The following is a 22,885-nucleotide window of genomic DNA, read 5'->3' on the forward strand; positions in this document are numbered from 1 at the left end:
TTTTTGCCAGCTCAGCCCATGCTGGGGGCAGGGCTGACACAGCATATGGTGCCAGGATCAAACCATGGTCCCTGTGCCTGCCTAAGTTTGCCTAAGCAGGTACTTCAGACTGCTGAGCTATCTCACTGGCCCCTATACTTAATTTTTAAAAAAGAAAACATGTTGCCAATTTAACTGTGATATACCATAAAATATAAACTGTAATGCCAGAATTATTAAAATATTTTTTAAATACAAAAAGGAAAACTCAAAATTGATGGAAGCCTACAGATGGGGAATTTCCAACTTTGCTCAGGACTCAACAAAGTCACCAAGGACCCAGGTTCCTTCCCTGCCTCTGCTCTGCCGTGCTCAGCAGGACCTCAGATATCTCCCCTCTGCGTTCACCCATGGCTTGCTGAGTCCTGATCGGTGCACATCCTCATGCCGCAGCTTCCAGAGGAGAAAAAAGAATGTCATTGCATACAACCCTTTGTAGGCATGAACAGAGCCTTTTTTTCCCCCAGAACTTCCTCAAAAACACATTTCCCCTTGCAGCTTATTGGCCAGAATTGTATTATATATTCATGCCCAATCCAAGCATGCCCAAGAAAATTACTATAACTAATACTCATGCCTGGGTCTGGACCAAGGCCCAGACTCCCAGCAGGCTTCCAACACTTGGACAAGATTTGGATTTTGTGACAGGAAAAGAGCAGAGCAATCTGCCATAAATAAGCACTGAAATACTCTTTTCTAGTCACCCAGTTTCCAGGTAGAAACCCCTTCTGTCAAAGCTTACACACTCACTTCTCTAAGGACTCCTAGTTCTGGAAGCTTCTCCAGAAGCATCTTCCTGTCTCAGAGCAGGACACACGCATTCCAAGGACAAACCTAGCCTGTCCTTGTGTGTGACTCAGTAAGCCCATTCCTGGAAGGGGCCCCAGGAACAAGCAGAGAGGGGATGGAGAAGGGATGCATCGTGCAAGCCCCACTTCATCCCATGTTAATGGGATTCTTTCCACTCCAGACATATACAAAAGAAACGTTCAGTAATCAACTGCAGACACAGTCATAGCAGATGGTAAGCACTCTGTGAGGTCCAGACGTAGACGCTGAGCCTAAAACAGTAGAGGGCACTGGGGCTGTGGGACAGGCTTCAGGGTAAAGGACACTGAAGGACAGAAGGTTTCAGATAGATCGAGTTCGGGAGGGCTTTATTCTTGACTCTGAATTAAGGTTGGCAAATGTAAAGCAGTGAATTACCATGTTTTTCTTCATATGTAGAGAGTATATTTAACTGTTCAGGTCATTCTTTGGGGCAGTCTTCTTAACCCAACTCTTCCCAGCCATTTACAAATTTAGGATGGGATATTCAGGGTAACCCTTATGTTCTCTTCTTCCTTTCAGGTGAGTAGTTTAATGAGGTCAGTCCCAACAAAACAGTGAAAGTCAAGGGCCTGCAAGATAGCTCAGCAGACTAAAGGCCTGCTTCTTAGGCAAGCTCAGGGACCAGGGTTTGATGCCTGGCACCACATGCCATGCCAGCCTTGCCCCCAAGCATACTGAGCCTTCCACTGAGACCCCGTGGGTGGCCCATGCCTGTAATCCCAGTACGGGGGAGGTTTAAACAGGAGGATCACTTCAAATCTGAGATGCATGGTGAGGCCCTGTACCTTTACCAAATACATTTAAAAAAAAACAATGGAAGTCTATTGCTTCTGAAATTATAATGTGCTTCTGTATAACTAGATGTCAGTCAAGTAGTATCATTCTTGACCAGTAAAGCAAGAATTTGAGTAAAGCAAGAAGATTTCAAAGACCAGACTGGAGAAGAGGAAGAGTGAAAACTACAAAGGTTGAGGGACAAGAGTGCACAGGGATGTCAGCGGGACAGTGATAAGCAGGTCTAGCATGGGCAGAGGCTCTTCCTGGAGGGAGGAGTAGAGCGTGATGGGAGCAGATTAATTACTCTGAGGGAGAGGACAAGTGTGAGCATCCTTGGATGTTAGGATAATCTGGTAAACTGTAGAAAAATATTTGGGGGTTTGGGGCAGGGTTGCATCTGTACTGCAGTTCATAGAGCTTATTCTGGCACTAATAGATTGAGAAACAAGTCACGGGACTAAATAAACATAGTAAATTCTTGATAAAGTCAAACCCAAAGAAATCAGAGTATATAACCTATGGTGACTGCAGTAGGGATTACAAATGTAGAGACAGAAAAATGAAAAATGTTATTTAACACCATTAAACCTACCTCATTAAGCTCAGAGACAAAAAGAATTCAAAAGATAAAAGAATCAGTGGCGGACAGAACCAAGCTGTGCAGTGGTACTTCATGTGCTTAGGTAGAAACTGATTACAGTGAAAGGGGCCTCCTGCGTCTCAGAGCAAGGGGTGGTTGTGGGGACCTCAGGGTGGCAGCCAGCTCTGGGGATGGTCTCCATCTGTGTATTGCTTAGAAACCAAGCACTGAGCAGTTTCACAAATACAGATTTGGATTCAATATAAGAAAATATTTTCAATAATTTGATAGTTTGGAAAAGTTGACTCTTTCATAGATGAAAGTTAACGCTGTTTTATGTCAGTATTTAAACACTAATGTGATAAAAATCAGATTTGGATGTGTGCCACTTCAAGGGTTTCCTATGATGAGCAGGAGAGTGAGTGATCATTATGCAAATGTTCTTAATTCTGCTTTCTAACCTAAACCAAAGCTGTATGTACACTCCTGAGATATAAAGAACAAGAAGGAGTTATTTTGTCCAATCATTAAGACCATATCTGTCAGGACTCTTGCTCTGGCAAATCACAGAAGTTCATTCCATCTGACTTGCACAAAATAGAAATTTACTGCTTCAGATAACTACAAGTTCAAAATTAGTTCTAGTCTCAAGAACTCCCATGAAGTGACCATAAGCCAGCCAGCCATGACTTGGCTCTCCTTCCTCGGGCAACATTCTTAGATGAGTTTACGCTCCATGTGATGAAATGCTCCCAGTGGCCATGGGCTCTGAACCCTGGAAGAAGAACGTGCTTCGTTCATTCCAGCACTCACAGCTAAGGTCCGTACCTCCTCAAGGGCACTGTTGTGTCTAGTGCCCAACCCCAAGCCAGTCATTGTAGCCAGCTGCTGGTTAACTCAAGTCTGACCTCATGACTGCCTTGGAGCTTTAAGTGAATCAGCTTCAGTTGAGAATGGAAGAGTCTCGTTTATCTAATAAAGAAAAAGATCAGATTCTGGGCAAAGAAAACAACAGTACCCAAGAAGAGTGGAATCATCCTGTCTCTGGTGGTATGGGACCTGCTTGGGGGGTTTCCCACCTTTAGCTGGTGGAGAGCATGCTTGTGGTCAATGCTGAAAGGATAGGGAAGCTAAGGACCCAAGGGCCAGGCAACTAAGACTGGCAGTCACCAAAGTTTCGGCCTCAGCCCAGAACCTAGGTCTTCTCACTTGCAGGCCCGTGGTGGCTCATCCCCCACCACTGCCTCCTAATCATGTCAACAAAGACCCCTTGTGAAGTTAGAGATGTTTTCTTCACTTAAATATTTCTTATAAAATTGCAACAGACATATTTGTAGAAATTAATTATTTTTCTCAAAGAAATAATTTTCCAGATAAGAAAGATGCCTGCTCCCTGGCAATAAAACAAAAAGACAAATACACTGGGACATCATTTCTGTCACTTCATGTCATACAGTTTAAGGTAATAGGACTTGAAAAAGAAGTAGGCCCAGTTTTGGGGAAATCTCACAGGGCTCCCTCCATTGTTCTGTGTGTTGTTTTCAGAATAGGTTCCAGAACAACCCGCTTGTTAAACTCCTATCACCTCTTTGTTAAAGAGTCTCCTCAACAGGCTTGTCACACACAAGTGGTACCTAAATAAGTAAGTCTTTAGCTCTGCACTGTAGCACATACCTGAAGTCTCATCTGTTTGGGAGGTTGAGGCAGGAAGGCCACTAGTTCAAGAGAGCCTGGGAAACTTTGCAAAACTCCATCTCAAAAGAAAAGAAAAAAGGAAAGAGAGGAAGATTAATCAAAAAGAAAAGGAAAGGAAAAGGAAAAGAGAAAGCAAAGGAGGTCTCCTTGCCAAGAGTCCTATTTCTTAGAGGAACTCCAGGAAGATGCGTCATCCTGCTCCCTGCTTCTGGGTAGATGGCTGCAAAGCTTTGTTGGAGTAACTGTCCCCTCTTGGGAGGATCCTTTTCATTCTGAAAGCCTTGGTTCTCCCTCCTTAGGCATAGAGTTTTATGTCCTATGGTTAAAGGCCCAGGCATGACTTCTAAGCCTGGGGAAGTGGCAGATCCTAGGCCAGGAAGTGGCAGATCCTAGGCCAGGACCCAGATGCGAGATGAAGACAACCAGAGAGTCTGCTGCATTCTCCCTAGGCCTCTGGGGTCCAGGCCAAAGCCTCGAGGCCCTTCCAAGGTCTCTGTGTCCCTGGGTTGTTAATGTGGAGAAAGGAGAACATGGCAAGAGTGGAGCTGGCAATAAGAAGGCCTGGGTTCTTGGGGTCTCCTAGACCTCCACTTTAGTCTCTTGCAGGAAGCTTGAGAGAAGCCCCCACATCTTCTAAATTCCAGGACCCTGTCCATCTGACTTCCTGTGAAAGTCTCTCTCTGGGCTGGCATTCAGATCCTGCCTGGGTCTTCTTTCTAGGCATGTAGGGAGGGGCGCCATGCCCTCAGCCCTCATGAGGCTGGAGACCTTGTGCTGGAGAGCGTGAGGTCATGTCTGCGCACAGAGGATGTGAGCAGCTTTCTCCATGAAGGGGTTGCCCACACAAACAGGAGCCACTTGGCTCTCAGGGTCACAGCCTGGCTGCAGCTGCCTCTCCCCGGGAAACTCGGGATCCCGGAGCCTGGCCTGGGCTGCGGCTGGCGGCTGTGTGTAAGGAAAGTCTTCCAGTGGTAAGCATTATGGGCCCAGCTTGTGTTTTCAAAAACTGACTCATCCAGGCATATTTTTTTAATTTTGCAGTTTTCAGTTGTACCTGACAACCATGGTAGCTGGATTACTGAGCTGTAGTGTGTCTTGCGGGGTTAAGACAATTTCTCCAAAGCTTTGTACAAGAAATTGGAGTGGCTAATTGGTTCCATATTGCAGATAGCAACACTGAAGAACAAGAGGAGTTTCCTATAGCTGAGGTTCACAGACCTTAAATTCTGGCTCCCAGCCCAGTACTTTGAGGAAGACCAGGAATCCTCAGCTCTAGACACCCCAAACACCCATGACTTAAAGGAGCGTGACAGGGCTTAACTCCAGGTTTACCCCTCAAGAGCTGGCAATCATAGGTACAGTGCTCCCTGGGTCTCGGGTTCCTCAGCTATGAAAAGCGAAGGGCATCTGTGCAGTGCCCACTGTGGGAAAGCCCTCAGGCGACGCTATCTTGGGGCCCTGCTGAGGAAGGGGCTGTTGCTAGGGGGATGACTGGGGGGATCTGGCAAGAAGAGATGAAGTGGTCCAGATGCCCTCTAGCCAGCATTAGAGACTGGTTTATAGCACAGAACCCCTCAGCCAGTGGGTCCTTGAGGTCGTAACACCTGTCAAGGGCATAGTACAGGTGCTGCCCATCTGAGCCACCAGGAGCAGTGCTTCCTCCCAGGAGTACCGAGTGACTTCAGGACAGAGACAAGTGAAGTGCCAGGAGCAGGACTCAGTAGCTCACAGCAGCTGCTGTTGCCAAGGGCACGTCAAGTCTCCCTGTAAATGCCAAGTCCCCTAAACTAAGTCACAGCTAATATTCTAGATGCTACATATATTCGGCCACCAAGCCCATGGAGTCCCCATTTGCCAATTCAATGAAGCACAGACTTAAATTATTTCAAAAAAATACGTCCATACTGAGCAGACTTTTCCCCTGTCATTATTCCCGAAATAAGTTGGTGTTACTATTTACATTGTATTTGGTATAATAAGGATCTGAAGATGATTTAAAGTGTATGAAAGGACCTTATAGGTTTATGCAAATACTGCATTGTTTCACAGAAGAGACTTAAGTGTCCACTAATTTTGTTTCTGAGAAGGGCCCTGGAACTAATGCCCCATGCGTAGTAAGGCAGGACTATAATTATAATGTGCTCAAGGGAGGATGGAAGGGAGCGTCTTTATGCTGAAGCATGAAATTTTTAGTAGAAAATGGTCTTTAGCCAGTTGCATAAATCCTTCTGCTGCCAGAAATTTCTAAAGTTGATGGCCATGCCGGTATTCGGGCCCTATGAGGGGAGGCCATTGTAAAAGGAGTTTAAAAGGCCTTTAAGGAGCCCTCTCAGTTCTTTAATAGCTGGAATGATGCCGCTTACTTTTTTAAAAGCATCTGAAGCCGGAGAAAGGAAGGATGGTATCATCAGAGAAGAAGATGTCCCAGTGAAAATTCTTGCTTGTGGGTAACACGTCACTAGAGATCACTGGCATTGCAAAGCCCAACTAATTAATGGTAAAAATACAATTTCAAAGTTTTTTGTTTTTTTTTTTAATCTTCAAGTCAAAGGAAATAGGACTTGGAAAGCATAAGGGATTTCAGAAATAGGTCATATGTCTGTCACGGATGCTGCTGTGGGATGCAGAGGGTTCTAAAGAAAACATCTGTGAATTAAAATGTGGCTGCAAATGAACTTACTCATTTTTGTTGAGGGGAGGGACTCTGGGACACCACAGGTGGCCTTATATTGTGCACATATATTTCAAGCAGGTTTACTTGGAACAGGATTCAGCAGGCCAGAGGAAATTCACCACGTGCAGACCACTGACTTCCCTGCAGCTCCTCAAGCAGCGCCCAGCTGGCATGGGGCAAGCACAGCACACTCCGACATGAGCAGGGCCCTACTGAAAGGAGGCCGTGAGGGCGGAGCTGCTAGGGCAGCTTCAGGTTGTTTTTGAGCTGTAGGATTCTGGGAGCCTGAGCATGGAATATGGCTTAAGTAGGCATATTTTCTTGGAGAGGTCACTGTTTCAGAAGGGTAAGGAGTGTTGCCAGAAAGACCAAGCTTCTTTACCCTGTTGGAGTGCCTTTGTCCTCAAACCTCTGGCCCTGTGCCCACTGAGCCCCAGCCTTCTCGAGAGCACTGTTTTACTCCAGACCCACTTGGGATGCAGAGGACCCACTCACCTGCTTGATCTTAGAGAACTTGGCCCTATAGCGGCTTCATGGAGGTTTGCTGACACAGGTACCCAGCATGTATAGCTGCAGAGATGGGCACTAAGGCCACCAGTGAAGGACTTCACAAAGGTGAACTCGCTTTGTTCATCTGACCAACAAACACAGACTAAGAATTTGACCCATGCTGGCATATTCTAGGGAGGATGACTAAGGTTTGCTTGTGGACTTAAAATCTACAGAGAGGGACAGAGTGGAACCAACAGAGGCACAAATCAGAAAAGATCAGGGCATGGTCAGTGTCTTAGTTACTTCTCTCATTACCGAGACAAAATACCTAACACCCAAAGGTAAAAGGAGGAAAGGGTTGCTTGGCTCACGGTGTGTCGAGGTTTCGGTCCCTTGTCATCTGGCTGCAAGGCAGGGCAGCAGGGCAGAAAGTCATCAAGGAGGAGAAACAGTTCATGGTGGGCAGAAGGTAGCAAAAAAAAAAAAAAAAAAAAAAGCAAAGGACCTTAGCAGCTTCTTTCTGTCCTTTTATTCTCTGTCTAGGCTACTGGGATTAGGATGGCACCAAACCAATCTGTCTAGGCTACTGGGATTAGGCACCAAACCAATCAGTGGACTAATTTAGTAATCACACACCCTTAATCCCTTGAAGCACCACCTGTGACCTCAGGCAGGCTTGGGCAGACATCTACCCGCCAGATCACAGTGATACCCATGTGGCAGGAGTGTAGGGTGGATGAGGTCCTTAGGCTGGTTCCTACATCCTGGTTCTTAGGCTGTGATTGCATCACACAGCAGTTGTACCAATGGCAGTGGGGACACAATGAACTGCGTAAGTAGAAGATCAGTATACAGTGACGGCCCACCCATGAGACATACCTGGAAGAAACTGAATACGGGCTGGCTGCTGGTGCTGCCTTTTATTCAGCCCGTTAACATGAGATGTAAGGCAAGAATGAGGCCTCCAGGCTGCCAGCCACCCTGCCTCTCTGACTCCATTTGTTGAACAAGTGCTGCTAAGTGGGTTGTTTTGAGCAGGCAACGGAATGACAGAAGTGCGGGAGTTCCTCTTGATACAACATCCATTCCCCCACAAAACTCCACTGTAGAGAACAGGCAGTGGGAGGGAGGAAACGCGCCTCCCTTGGAGCTGCAGAGCGGCCGCCTCAGCGGGGACCAGGGCTGGTGGGCTCGCAGGGCAGCCTCCTGGCCTGCGGCTCCATCTGTGTCTGTGTGCTGAGCCTCAAACCACAGCCGGCCCTGCCAAAGAACCCAGAAGCACCTGCAGGCCAGTCCGAGGGGTTCCGAGGAGGCGGACAGCCGCCCCCACCTCCGGTGAACGGGAGCGGTTTCCAGGTGACGCATCTGAGTGAAATGTAAAAAAATGAAAGGGAGACCGCTTATCACAGGGAGCCGCGCCGGGGACATTGTGTTTCTCCTTATCTCAGGATCAGAGGAGGAAACAGGGCAGGCCTGGCTGGAGTCTGAGGGCTGGAGCCCTTCTGCCCTTGGCTTCCCTGTGAGCCCTGGACTGGGGTTGACTCAGGTGGGAAGTGAAGTCACCAGGCTAATTAAGGCTGTGCTCTCGCTAGCCAGTCAGGGTGGAGTGGCAGCAAGGAGCCGCCCGGGCCAAGCACCCCAGCTCTGTGACCCCGGACAAGCTGTAACCTCTGGGGGTCCAGTTCTGCTGTTTAAAGGATGGAGGTAATAATCATACATACTCCGTAGGGCTTCCACGAAAGGTACATTAGTAAATCTAGGCTCCATGGCTAGAACAGTGCCTGAAAATCCTAGGCCTTCGTGCATACTCCTTCTCCGATCCTGAGATAAAGCGCTCGGCTCTGTGTTGAGCTAATGCCCATGATGACGTCGCTCAGGCTGGTTAGCTCAGCTGCTTAGAGCATGGGACAATACTGCTGATGCCTGATACTCTCGCTGATTGCCTGTTTCCTTGTAACCCCGCTCCCTGCGCCCAGGGTCTATGCTGTTGCCCTCTGAAGGGGAGATTACAATCAGTTCTTATAGCCATGTCCTCTGCTCCTGTCTTTACCCGAAAGCCCCAAGTCCCACCTTCTGCAGAAGTTTCCCCTTCTGTGCCTGGGCAGCTTCTTCTCCCTCCCTAACACTTGGCCATGCACCTGTCATAGATGGAGATATTTGTAAAAGCCTGAGGCATAGGGCCTGGCTCCTAGGAGACAGTGGTGGCAACTCAGTGTGCCCCAGCAGGTGTGTCCCCCTTCTGGCCATGTGCCCTCCAGCAGTACTCTAGCTCCTGAAGTTTCTGGCCCCCTTCTGTGTTCACTGGAGATTAGAAGGCCCCTCTTGTGCAATCAGGGCATCTAGTTCCAGAAGTGTTCTCTTTATGAAGTGTTTAGCAAGCATTCAACAAGTGTTGCCCTCACAGAACCAACAGCCAGGGACAGTGCCCTGGCCCTGGAGGACAGAGAGTGGACGCTAGGCTCAGCAGGCCCCTGAGTGTCTCCCAACCTCTTGCCCACAGGACTCTACGTGCTAGTTGGAGCTGGAGCCCTAATGATGGCAGTGGGGTTCTTTGGGTGCTGCGGAGCCATGCGGGAGTCACAGTGTGTGCTCGGATCAGTAAGTAGGGCACAGGGAGTGGGGTGCGGTGGGGGAGGGGGAAGAACTAGCTTGAAGGGCCTCGGGGTGCCTGGCCTGCAGCACCAGCCCCTCCAGGACTCAGGAGAACCCACAGGACCCCCTCCATCATCCCAGGTCTAGGGTTTCTCCATCTCTTGCATAAGAATAATATTGTCTTAGTCCCTGCCTCATGTGGAAAGTGTGGAAAAGAATGAGATCATTAGGGTAAAGATGTTTGGAAAGGAAAAGTGCCTAGCAATTGTGAGAGGTGCTTACGATTGTTCTTTCAAAAATAATATTTCACCGTGGGTGAGGTAGCTAGTTGGTTCCTGCAGCCAGGGAGGAGCTGTTATCTACAAGAAAGGCATTTCAGGTTAAGAGCAGGACCGTATCCAAACACCCCTCTGGTGGCTTATTTTAACCTCTGAAGCCTCTTTAAAAAAAAAAAAAAAAATCAAAACTTCCAGTTAACTACTCTCTAGCCAATGTCAGTCTAGCCTAGGAAAAAGAAGCAGGAAGAGCAGGGGTGGGAAGAGAGAATGTTTTTGTAATTCTCCGTGTGGACTCTGAAACAGCCTTTTCATTAGACAGCTTCTCACTTCTCGTTACTCATTGTAGTCTTTGGACTTTTTGACTCTGTACTGCTCTGGTCACTTGCTATGTAAGACATATAATTTGTTTCTTTATTCATTTTCTTTCTCATCTTGCTGTCTTGTTTATCATTAAACGTAGTTTGATCAAACTCAAGACCTGAAAAAATCTGTCCAGAAAGATCCCACACATATAAGCCTACTCTCCCTCTCTTCAGAGAAGCCTTTTGGACCCCGAGGTTCGTGCTCCACTCTTCCCCAAGCCCAGGCCCTATTGGTGACTTTACTTTCTGACCTCATTTTATCTCATTATGAATCCTTTTTGCTTATCAAGTATTTACTGGTAAGTATCAGGCCCTGTCCTGAGGCGTGGGACTTCCGTATCATTATCTGAAATTCTCTTATTCACATTTTTAATCCTTTGCTGTTTGTTGTCTTCTTCCCTGCCCCACGTGAGGTCCACTGAGATCTTGTTGACTATTGCCAAGGCAGGACTAGTGCAGAATAGACACGCCACAAACAATTGCTGGGTGAATGAATGGTACAAAGTGGCCCGGCTGTTGCGTAAGAGAAACAAAGGGGACAACTGCTTCCTGCTAGGCCAGTCAGTTCAAACTTGCCTCAGGCCCTTCCAGTGGAACTAGATTCCAAACAAGTAAATGAATTGAAAAGGTATTAAATGAATGAAATAAGTATTTTCTCTCCTCTTCAGTTTTTTACCTGCCTACTGGTGATATTTGCTGCTGAAGTAACCACTGGAGTATTTGCTTTTATCGGCAAGAGTGTAGTAAGTAAAAATTACTTGTTTTTTTTTTAAGATGATGATTAAATTGTTCTCTTATGGCAAGATATATGAGGATGTTGACCTCTAATGTTATTAAGAAGTTAAACAAGAAATAAAGCCATGCTGTTAAGTTGAGCTGTGGGGGACTCAGGTCAATAATTTCTGACATTGCCAGTTAAACAGAAGACCCAATGCTATTATGGGCTACTGGACTCTTTTAGAATATTTTGCTGAGTTTACACACCTATAATATTCAATAACGGAACTTAGAAAAAAGGGGTATACCGATAAATGTCCATTTTGTATCTGTGTATTCAAAGTGGTTGGGATAGATATATAGTTACATTCTGTTAATGAATAGAATGATTTGTTCTAATGGTGTTTGTAAATAGGATCACAAGTCTGCATCTTGTACAGCAATTAACCACTAAGAAGAATATATGCAGTGTATTATTTGTTGAAAAATAATAAAAAAAAAGAAGTTAAACAGCCTTTCCAAGTTATGGTATAAGCAGGATTTTTTATCAAGAGGTAGGACAGAATAGAGTAAGCGTATATATATATATACACATATATATATATTTTTTCCACCCCTTAAGAAAGAAGTTCACAGCATTCATAGACTTATAAAGTGGTCCATGAGTTTTTTTTAAAGGAGCTCTAATTTAAGATTATTCCTAGTTCAAAATGAAGCAGGAAGGGCCAGGGAGATAGCTCAGCAAACTAAGCACCTGCTTAAGCAAGCACAGGGATGACCAGGTTCGATCCCCGGCACCACATGCAGTGCCGGCCCCACCCTGAGGCAAGCTGAGGCAGCCCCCAAGTCTGGGCATGGTAGCACATTCCTGTAATCCCATCACTGGGGAGGCTGAAAACAAGAGAATCGCTATGAGTCCGAGCTTCATAGTGAGACCCTGTACCAAATACATAAATTAAAAAAAAAAAAAAATGAGGCAAGAATACAGATAAGAAAGAGGAATGGGAAGAACATACAGTGTCATTTCTTGTCAGACTGTCATTTGTCCCTGAAGCATGGCCTCGGAGATGAGACCAGGGCCTGCTACTGTGTGCTAGTGAAGACGGCTTACATTGCTGTCCAACTCTAGGTACCCAAAATAGGTTATCAGGAGAAGCCACAGAGGAAGTTGCCTTTTGGGAGTATAATCACACAGAGGAACAGGAGGGAAAGGAAGAAGAAGGGAACCTTAAGTGTTCTGTACTTCAGATTAATTTGTGTCATCAGTCTTATGTGTATGAACTTATCAAAGTGGTCTATGTATAATCTATAAATAGATACTGCTTCCTTTAAAATTTTTCTAATGTGACTGGTTACATTCATAGGTTAATTTCACTTCATATGGAAGTAGAACTAGATCTTAGGACTTTCGGAAATTTCTATGGATTTGGGTTCAGATGCCTTTACAATACTAGAGAAAGCATCCTCTAAGCGTCCTGTGGTATTTGAATTCAGAAAATCATCCTTGGTCACCAACAACTTTTGTTGTTGCCATGTCCTGAGGAGACTTGAATGCATCTACCCAGCGGAGTGCCGTGGCTGCACAGCTCCCAACCCTGCCTGTGCACTGGAATCTCCTGGCTGGAGCCCAGGAGCTGGGGTTGATCCTGATAAGGCTTGAGAAACTCCCCTCTCTAAGAAGCCTTTCTAGTCCATGAAAAGTATTTTTGGCTAGGTTCTTCTTCCATCATCAAAAGCTTTAGAAACTAGAATCTGCATCCTGCTCCATTTATTCGGAATCATCTTAAGATACAGATAAACACGTGGAAAAGCATATGCAGGGTATGGAAGAAAGGACTTCCCTTGCTTTGAAAGAGAACATTTGCAACTTCCCACCACTGTGTTCTCACTCTTCTGGGTATACTTTCAGGCTATCCGACATGTACAGACCATGTACGAAGAGGCTTACAATGATTACCTGAAAGACCGGGAAAAGGGAAACGGGACTCTCGTTACCTTCCACTCAGCAGTGAGTGATTTACTTCTTCCTTGACGTTCCATCTTGTAATGGTCATGCGTGAAGTGAAGCACCTTCTCTCTGGCCAGCTGGATTAAAAATAAAAAATAAGTTCAGCAAAGGCAAGCAGCAGCCTCCTATTTTAGCCATTATGACAGCCACAGTTTCTGTTCAATACTAAACTCTAGACAAGAGGCCTACCACAGGGTTCGTAAGAGGAAGTCAGGGTGTGCAGCCACAGGAGACAAAAGAACAGGAACACAAAGAAAGCATCCCAAGTAAGTGTCAGATTCTCTCAGAGGGCACCATTGTGCACATGCCAGAAGCAAGCAAGGCCTTCGAGCCAGAAAATCTATTTTCTAGTTTACCAAAGAGCTGGGCCAGGCCAGAGTTGCTCTGATTTCTTAGACACTATGATATGGAGAGGTGGCTGTGAGCTCCTGGACTGTTTTCAGGTTGCCAGTTTTTCTCTGTGATAAAAATATCTTAGAAGGTGTCCCAGAAACAAAAAGCAGCACACAGATTCCTTTGTCTCAAGAGGCTAGCCCTGGGGCGAGACCCCTGTTTGCTAGCCAATCCTCCAGCTCCCTCTTTCAGCCCCTGGGTTTCCCTGTGACCATTTCTCTCCTTCCCTGACAGTACCCTGGCTAATAAGACCTTTCCAAAGGTTGCAAAACTTTAGCCCCTCAGTAAGTTATATGGTCTCCCAGTCTGAAAGATAGACTGTGAAGGCCCCAATTCCTCTCTGAAAAGCAATTTGAACACACTGTCAGTTAGTTTCTTGCCTTGTTTGGGCTGACTTGAGTCACTTCCTGTCATAAAACTCAGGCAGCTTTAGGACAGTTTCTTGGTTTGCTGGCATGTGATTCCTCACTGTCTTTCCAGAAATAGCAACTTGGGTTGCTGAGCCCAGGCCTTGTATCTTCTTTGCTGTTTTGGCTCTACCGGTCCTTAGCAGCAATGCCCAGATCAGTAGCTGCCACTTCCCTCTCCTGTAGCCTAAAGTCTCTTTTCTGACTGTCTAGTTCCAGTGCTGTGGAAAAGAAAGTTCTGAACAGGTCCACCCAACGTGTCCAAGGGATCTTCTAATCCACAAGGTAAGCTGCTACCAGGGCTCCCACCTGGGTCCTGTATTATGAGACTGTTTTTGCCTTCAGGTCCTCAGGTCCTACTTTGAGGGGCTCCAGGAGAGCTTCTCTCCCCTTCTCCTGGATTCTAAGCCCCACTTTATTCTATGTTGAACAAACAGAGCCATAAGTCAGTCTCCTGGTGTCCCAGGGAATAGCGGCAGGCTAACTTTTTAGTCTCTTGCCACATATTATGGATTTGAATTCCCGAGGCCCAGAGGTGTGTCCTGCAAGAACAGAGCCCCACACTTCTTCGAGGAAGTTGTAGCAATGCTTCACTTATTAAGTGTTGTGTCAAGCAGGCAAGCACCATTCCACTCCAAGACAAAAAGGACATGGCCTCTGCACTCAGCAGCCTTGCAGACTACTTAAGGGCTATAGAACTATGTGAGGCATCTGTACAGGGTACCAGAGACACAGAGAAGGATTAGGAAAGCTTCATATAGGAGGAGATCCTTGAGCTGAGTTTTGACAAAAGAAAGTCATTCTAGGCCCAGAAAGCAACAGGCACAGAGGCACGGCCTTAAGAAACTCCGGGATTACAGGACATCAGGAAATCCATGGGGAATAGAGAGCAACAGTTCGGGAGAAGCAGGCAAAGGCATCATTATAGACCTAGAGGTGTGAGGAAGCCATTGCTTTCCGCAGAAAATGAAACCTAATCAGTTTTGCACTGCTGGAAGAAACTCAAGGTGTGATATGTTAAGGGTCAAACAGAAGGTTGGAGACTAATGGGGGATTTCCTGGCACCTGGTAAGGAAGGGCAAGAGGCCAAAGTGAGTAACAAATAGTAGGGAAGGAGAGAGGCTTTCAGGAGACCTAATCCACAGGACAGGTGAAGCTAGCAGGTACAAGCACAGAGTGGAAGATAGGCCATAAGCGTCCATATTTCTCCTCAGGTGGCTGGATGTGTACTAACAGGGGAATATAGTGAAAGGGACAATCCTTTGGGGAAACTGCAATTTTATTTGCAATCAGGTTTGTGCTTTAGGCACCTATAGGACTTGCTGGTAGGCTGAAAGATGACACAGGTGTAGGAAGCTCAGCATATCTGCAACATATGAAGCCATAGGGATGACCAAGAACAGCAGGGAGTGTGGATACACCGGGGAGAGAGTTCAGGACACTGTTGCTTGCAGGGTAAGCTGAAGTCAAGGACCAAGAACAAGAGCCTGGGAGGAGATAGAGAGTAAGAGAGAATCTAGGCTGTGGTGTCTGGGAAGCTGAAGGAGGAGATGGCTCACCCATAAAGTTAAAGGCTGGGAAGAAGACAGCTAAATGAAGGTCCAAAAGCATCTGGTGGATTTGTTACGTAGAAGACCATTAGTGAGCTTTGCCACGCAGTGTCAGCAAAACAGTTGAAGAAGCACACATAGCAAGGAAAGAAGGGGAAAGGTGAGAATATGGAGGTGATGGTACAAAGCTCCAGTTGGTGTCGTGGATCACCACAAACACTTAATAGGTCCTCCTGAGCTGGATGAAATGAGTAACACACAGCACTGCCTCGAAGTGGTCCCGCCTGGCTGTGGGGACTTGCAAAGCAGTTAGGGCTGCATTGCGGGGAGCACAGGGGATTCACCCAGAGCCCCTGGAGGCTTCCCTGACAAGAGGGCAAATGCAAGGATGCATAGGAGTTCAGTAGCAAGTGGAAGAAAAAGAGAAATTTGGGGTGGAGGGGATAAAACAAAGGCATGGGGACAAGAGACGGTGCTTATTTGTAGTCAGCTAAGTATTCAGAAGAGTCTGAAAGCCCAGATACACTTGTAAGAAATGATCTCTTCAAAGAGGAGGCACCCGTTTAGAAGATCCTAGTGAAGACAGAAGTCTGGCCAACAGCTGCTAGCTTAGGACACCACAGAACCTAGAACCTGGAATGGGATTTGCATTTTATCAAGTTGGCTGAAATGGCAGTGTGGAGGGTCGGTGGGAAATGAACAGCCTCAAGCTGAGCAGAGCACTTGGGAAGACTTTTCCCTCCTGTCAGCATGAAATGTTAACTGAGATACATTGGAATGAGCGACAGAAATGGAGAAAAGGTCAAATGTACCAAATGGATGACCAGCGGGATGTCAGAAGAGAGGGTCTTGTGCTGGCTTTCCAACTCTTTTCCCTGTAGATGCTGACCTCATTTGCTGACTTTAAAGTAGAGAAGGAACAACCATTACAGAGAAAAGAAAATGAGTTTAGTGTTTACCGTGGTGATTCCCCCACTCCCCCATCCTCTCCCCCGGTGATTTTTAAGAAGCCAAAAAAACTTCAAGTGGAAATATCCAAAAGAAAGTTGAAATATCGAGCTTGTGGTTTGGGAAAGAGATTGGAGTGCTGGTGGCTTATAGAATCTTAACGTTATAGATATGTATTTGATCCATGAGACTTAGAAGAAAGAACATAGGAGGCTGGAACCCTGGGGAACAATATTAGAGGCTACTCTAATGGAGGTTCTGGGCTCAAATGAGGACACGGGCATGAGTAGCGAGGCACTGCTGGGAAGACATCTTTGGCGGAGAAGGTGACAATCACCAAGGCCAGGTGCTGCCATGGAAGTGAGGTCTTATTACTGACTTGTATCCTGCACTGTGCATTCAAAGGTGAATAAGAGAAGGTTCCTCCCTACTGACAAGGAACTGGCAGCCTAGTAGGAGAACTGAACACAGAATGGCCACGGTGCAGTAGGAAAGTATCACAGGATGGTGTTTTGTTGAATTGTGAAAGACAGAGGGAAAGGCACCTAGGATAAGCCAGATTGGGGAGCCACGTGGATGCTGACTAGAAGTAGTGTCTCAGCTAAATCCGCGATTAGAGGGAGGGTGTTGGCCTGTGTTGGCCTGAGGAACAGCCAGCATGGATAATGGCACAGAGGCTGAAAACAATTTCTTGGGAGTGAAAGCCTAACGAAACTGCTAAATTGACTACTGAAAAGCCTACAGTACTTAGCATTTAAGGAAGTAAATGGGACTTGATGTGAGACTGGGCCCATCCTGCAGGAAGTGAGATACGAAGAGAGAGCTCTGTTTCAAGGGTTTGGCTCTGGGCCAAGGATATAAAAAGAAATTTCATAAAACGTGCAATACAGATTACAATGAAGCATGTTAAAAACATCAGCACTGAAAAAGAATCTTTAAAATTAATGGCAAATTTGAATGAAGAGATTTCATTGTTTAACCCATGGAATTGGCCAGGTTTTTTTCCCTCAGTAATGACACGTGGATTGGCAAGACCCATAGAAAATAAACTTTTTTAGAAAAAAAAAAAAAAATGGTACAAAAGCCTTAGAAGTAAATGAGATTATGTAGGACTAAAGTGTTACGTATGTCCATACCTATCATTCTCATTGCTTGTTCTGAGGAAAAGGAATGTGGAAAGGTTCGTGAAGTAGTATTCATTACACTATCATTCCTAAAATCAAAGCATTGGGCAGTTCCCTAACATGGGACAACAGAGGATTATTTCAATAAATTATAGTACTTTCATATGATGAAATGTTTCAAGGATCCTGATGAAATGCCATTAAGAATTATGGTTTCAATGAATTTTTTAGTGAAACAAGATATTTTTGAAGCTGTAAGCTTAAGTTTAAAAGGCATGCTGAAAGCACCTGCAAGCAGGCACAGGGGCCGGGAGTTTGATCCCCGGGCCTGCTGCGCCGCCCCTGCTGTGCCGGCCCTGTCCCCCAGGGCGCTCTGAGACAGCAATTGAGACTGGGCGTGGTGGCGAACGCCTGTAATCCCGGCTCTTGGGAGGCTGTAAACAGGCAGATCACTACGAGTCTGATCTAGTAGTGAGACCCTGAACACCTTGTAGACCCTTCCCTAAAATACCAAAAAAAAAAAAATTTTTTTAAAAGGCATACTGTAGGGGTCCTGATGCTGCAGGTCAGCAGTGCAGCACCTCCCTGGCAAGCACAAAGTTCTAAGTTCAATTGTGAGTACCTAGAAAAATAAAAAGCACAGAGTTGAATATACTAAGTGTGCGGGGAGGTGTTTCTATATGTAAGAATCACTGACAGTGTTAATTATTGGTGGGAGTACAGCTGTTTCTTCTTTTCTTTTTTTTCGGAACCAGGGATTGAACTCAGGCCCTTGCGCTTGCCAAGGAAGAGCTTATTCCACTGAGCCATCTCCCTGGCCCCCTTTTCTTTTTTTTAAACATCTATTTTCCAAGTTTCTTCAATAACCATGTATTCTTTTATGGCTAAATAAAGTCAATATAAATGTTTCTTTAGTTTGTTTTTCACAAATAGGAGGTGGCTATGAAGGAAAAGAGGCACAGAGCCAGGGGAGGACAGCGCTAGGAGTATTACTCTGTGTTTTACATTGAACTTGGGCTTGGTGTTCTTTTTTTCTTTCTTTTTTTTTTTTTTTTTGCGGTACCAGGGATTGAACTCAGGACCCTGTGCTTGCCAGGCAAGCGCTTATTCTACTGAGCTATCTCCCCAGGCCTTGGGCTTGGTGTTCTGAGGGCCAGTGACTGCAGAAAGGCCGAGTGTGCTGGAAGAGAAGACAATAGTTGGCTGCACGGGCCTCCAAAAGAGAGGACAGCCGAGGAGACCCAGGTTAGCCCTCAGCGGGCGAGTGTACTGCTTGGCTCTGGCAGGAGGAAAAGAAGCCGGAGAGGAGCTGCCTTGTCTCCTCTGTGTGTTCAATGCCTGCCATAGTGCCCAGCACTGAGGACAGGAAGCTTTAAGAACACAGGGAAAAGAGACAAAGTGGAAGAAGCGCTGTGTACAGGGTGACGCTCATTCTTTCCAGTATATAAGGGACCTGGCGCCTATAGCAGCGTCTCTAAAACTTTTTTGTATTACCACTCTTTCTGAGTATGAATCCTCCTTTACACTGAGCTTCCTGACAACAGAAACAAGGCACATCTGTTGTCCCCCGCATCCACCAGCGCATTCCAGTGACTGACACAAGGTAGATGTCCAAGAAATGTTTGTTGTCTCCTGCAAGGGTAAAAGCAGATGAGAGAGGCATTCTTGGGATTTCTCGTAGCTTTTCAGGGGGAGTTGACAAGACCAATCAAAGGATCCGGTAGCCTGAGGGTGCTCGTGAACCACAAACATGCCTCTCCTTGAGGTATGCTTGAGAGAACTACAAACAGAAGCTTTTGAAGCTACCACTCTGACAAAATACCTGCATGATCAACTTGGAAGAAAGATTTATTTTGGCTCAGTTGCCAACACTTCAGTCCTGGGTCACATGGCCCTGTCGCTTTAGGGCTGTGGAAGCATGGCATATCCCAGCAGGACCACAGGGCAGAGGCTGCCCGTCTGTCTCATGCTGGTCTGGAAACAGAGAGAGGGAAGTGGCCAGGGACTGGGCACCCTCTCCAAACACACCCTGAGGACCTAACTTCCTCCTACTGATCCTACTTTTCATAGGTTGGGGACCAAGCCTTTAACAAGGGGAACTCTTCCAAGCCATGGCACTAGTAAAATATATAAGGATTACAGGCGACCTGTTCTGCTTCCTATCCCGTTTTCCCCATCTGTGAAGATCATTTGAACACTGCTTCGTGGGTCTCCTTGTGACGTAAGGACGGAGATCTATAGCACAGTGCAGCCACCGCAAGAGAAATGGTTCTCTAACTCCCAAGACCTGGCTTTACTAAGCCTTGACTTTAAGTTAAACCTGTACAAGGTTTTTAGTTCCTTAATAATTAATGCCTACTTTGCATACTAAATTTGATCAAGTATATAGAAAGTCTTTTAAACTCTCAGTAGCAATATGAAAACAAAAAGTTGTTATTCTAGGGCTATTTTTCTTGTTTTTCTTTGCTTGAAATTATGAAAAAGTCAGGTCAGGGGTATAGCTCAGTGGCACAGACCCTGTCAGGCAAGCACAGAGTCCTGAGTTTGATTCTTGGTACCAAAAATAGGATGAAGAAGTCTCAAATTTTAAAATGTCTCAAGTCCTAGAAAAATAGCTTTCTCAACTAGATTTCAGGGCTCTTAAGCAGTAACTGGCCTACATAGAAAATTCCCACCAAAAGGAAAGGGTTATATTTTCCCCCAAAGTATGTTTTTGCTTTAAGGCTGTCAGGATGATGTTGCCCAAGAGTAAAGGTGAGCAGAGGCTGACTTGGATTAGCTTTTACAGAATTATCTGTATCAAAGAAAGAATTGATCAGGGGAGAAGAATGATTTACATATACAATCAGTTTTTATTCTTTTTTTTTTTTTCAAAACAGAATTGCATTGACGAAATTGAAACCATAATGAGTGTGAAGCTTCAGCTTATTGGAATTGTTGGAATTGGAGTTGCAGGTCTCACGGTGAGAAAATTCCAGAACTTACTTTTTTTCCCTCTAAAAAGCCTAAAACCTTTGCACCTGACTTCTCTCCAAGTAAGATAGCATATTTAAGAGAGAATTTTCATACAGGATAAGGGCATTTGTTCACAGTACATCTTATAAGAACTAATTAAATACATCAATCTTAGCTCTCTAAAATATGGTGATATAATTCAATGCTGACAAAATTAAGAACTTGAGTTTATCATTATAATAATTTCCCATTTTAAGGCCACCAATCTTAATCTAGGTAAGTGATTTTCAATTCAAAATAACATTTGAAAAGGCAGTAAACCATAGTAATTTATTAAGCTCTGGTGTCACATAATCTACATTTATTTTCTGTCTCTACTACCGATAAGACCTCAGATTTCAGGAATGAATCTCAATTTCTCTGTACCTCAATTTCCTCATCTGCAAAATAGGAGTTTTTTTTTCTTCCTGGCACTCCAGATTGAACCTAGGTCTTTTGCACTGAACTACATCTCCCTTTTTCTTAAGTTTTATTTGAAGACAAGGTCTTACTAAGTCACTAAGTTGCCCAGGATGGACTCAAATTTACAATCTTCCTGCTTTAGTCTCCAAGAGTATTGGGATTTCAGGGATCCCTCACCACACCTGGATGAGGATTAAGATTGTTGTGAAAATTAAATGGGATACTGCATGTACATTATTATTTCAAATTAATTAATCAAAAATATCTGGAACATATGGCACCCTATGAATATCAGTTCCCTATATAATTTGAGTATTCCTGAACCCAAATCCAGGTGATGGAGTAACATGTAGGAAGGTATGAGGCATAGCACACCAAGCGCCTGTAGGCGGCTCAGAACTTCTAAGATGTAAAAGAAGAGTATACAGGGAGAATAGATGGCCACAGACAGGCATGGGATGGGTGGCAAGAAATGGCACTGGAGGGAATTGCAGATGTGTCCTTCTGAAAGGCTGAGCTTAATGCTCAGAGACAGGAGCATCTAAGGAACAGAAAGACCTATGGTGCAGGATCAAAGAAGGGCTGAAGTGAGACCCAAAGGATCCGGTGGTCTGAGGGTGTCCATGGACTGCAAGTGTGCCTCTCCTTGAGAGAACTACAAACAGAAGATTTTGAAGCTACCACTCTGACAAAATGCCTGCACGATCAATTTAGAAGGAAAAAAGTTTGCTTTGGTTCAGTTTCCAGCATCTCAGTCCAGTGTCACATGGCCCTGCAACCAGGTGAAGCAGAGGCTGGTGAGGAGGCAATTGCCATTGTGCAGGGCTGGCTGATGACAACTGATGCTGAGGCGGCACTTACTCTCCAGTCTTCTGTGCCGGCTAACTCATGGCCTACACCGAGACAGGGCTGTGAGAATGGGGAGGAAATCCAGAGTGGTGTTTGGAGGAGTCCCAGCTCTTTTCTTTGTCTGACATCAGAGGACAGAGGGGTTAAGCAACGGCTAAGCTAACTTGCTGAGGCCCTCTGAGTCCAAGGACATGTCCCATACCATTTCCAGCCCTGGAGTTAGACTGGTTGCAGCTCTGCAGCTTCCCCTGGGCCATTCTGAGGCAGGAAGTTTGAAAACTACATAACAAGCATCAAATAAAGCCCTACACAGTTCTGCAGTTTCCACTAGTGAGTAGCCCAGAAGCAGTCACCCCTGACTCATGGTGGCACAGCTAAGACTGAACTTTCTTTCTGAGGTACCCATTCTGATGAGGCAGGTAACCTTACAGCCTTGCTGTGTTAGCTTTCTGTCACTGTGACAGAATCTTTGAGATGATGTAAAAGGAGGAGAGGTTAATCTTGTTCAGTGTTTCAGGGATTGTGGTCTGAGGCCCCTTTGCCTGGGCTCTTTGGACCAGGGGCAAGACCAAACATCATAAAGGAAAGCACACCGTGGTGGGGAGTGTAGAGCAGAGTGTATGTGTTCACCTCATGGTGGGCAGGAAGTAAAAGACAGGAGGGGCCTGAGTCCCAGAATTCCCTTCAGGGCCTACCCCCAGGACTTCATTTCCTTATTCTAAGACCCACCTCCTAAAGGTTCCACCAATTCTCAACGCACCTCAGCTGGGGACCATCCTTCAGGACATAAGCCTTTGAGCAACATTTCAGACCCAAACGTGTACCATGTGGTAAAGGTGAAATGCCTAGGCTGGCAGTCTGGATCAGCATCTTCAGGCCTTCTTTCGTTCTTTTTGAGTAAGGTGCAGGTTGCACAGTGTAATTATTTAACCAAATGTCCATTAGGGGTCTCCACTGGCACTGAGTTTTGTCACTCAGAATCATGAAGTCTTCTTATCAGACCCAAAAGCTACCACTCTTGTTGCATAGGTCCTGCTTTACCTTGGTCTTAACCATCCAGCAGAAAAGTATAAAAACGAAGTGTAAGAAGTAAAGCCATGCTGTTATGTTGAGCTATAGGGGACTCAGGTCAACAATTTCTGACATTGCCAG

The 22,885-nt window shown here is 45.6% G+C and overlaps 1 protein-coding gene across 1 annotated transcript in view; it reads left to right on the forward strand.

Annotated features, from left to right (window-relative positions):
- The window catches only part of Tspan2 (tetraspanin 2), a 46,069-nt gene that overhangs the window by 21,230 nt on the left and 1,954 nt on the right, over positions 1-22,885 (forward strand). The window contains exons 3-7 of the mRNA XM_004641666.2: positions 9,589-9,686; positions 10,989-11,063; positions 12,947-13,045; positions 14,059-14,130; positions 20,347-20,430. Coding sequence (XP_004641723.1) covers positions 9,589-9,686; positions 10,989-11,063; positions 12,947-13,045; positions 14,059-14,130; positions 20,347-20,430 — 428 coding nt within the window. The remainder of the gene's footprint in view (positions 1-9,588; positions 9,687-10,988; positions 11,064-12,946; positions 13,046-14,058; positions 14,131-20,346; positions 20,431-22,885) is intronic.

Source organism: Octodon degus, unplaced genomic scaffold (assembly GCF_000260255.1).
Source record: "Octodon degus isolate 3935 unplaced genomic scaffold, OctDeg1.0 scaffold00140, whole genome shotgun sequence".
NCBI classification, from domain to species: Eukaryota; Metazoa; Chordata; class Mammalia; order Rodentia; family Octodontidae; genus Octodon; species Octodon degus.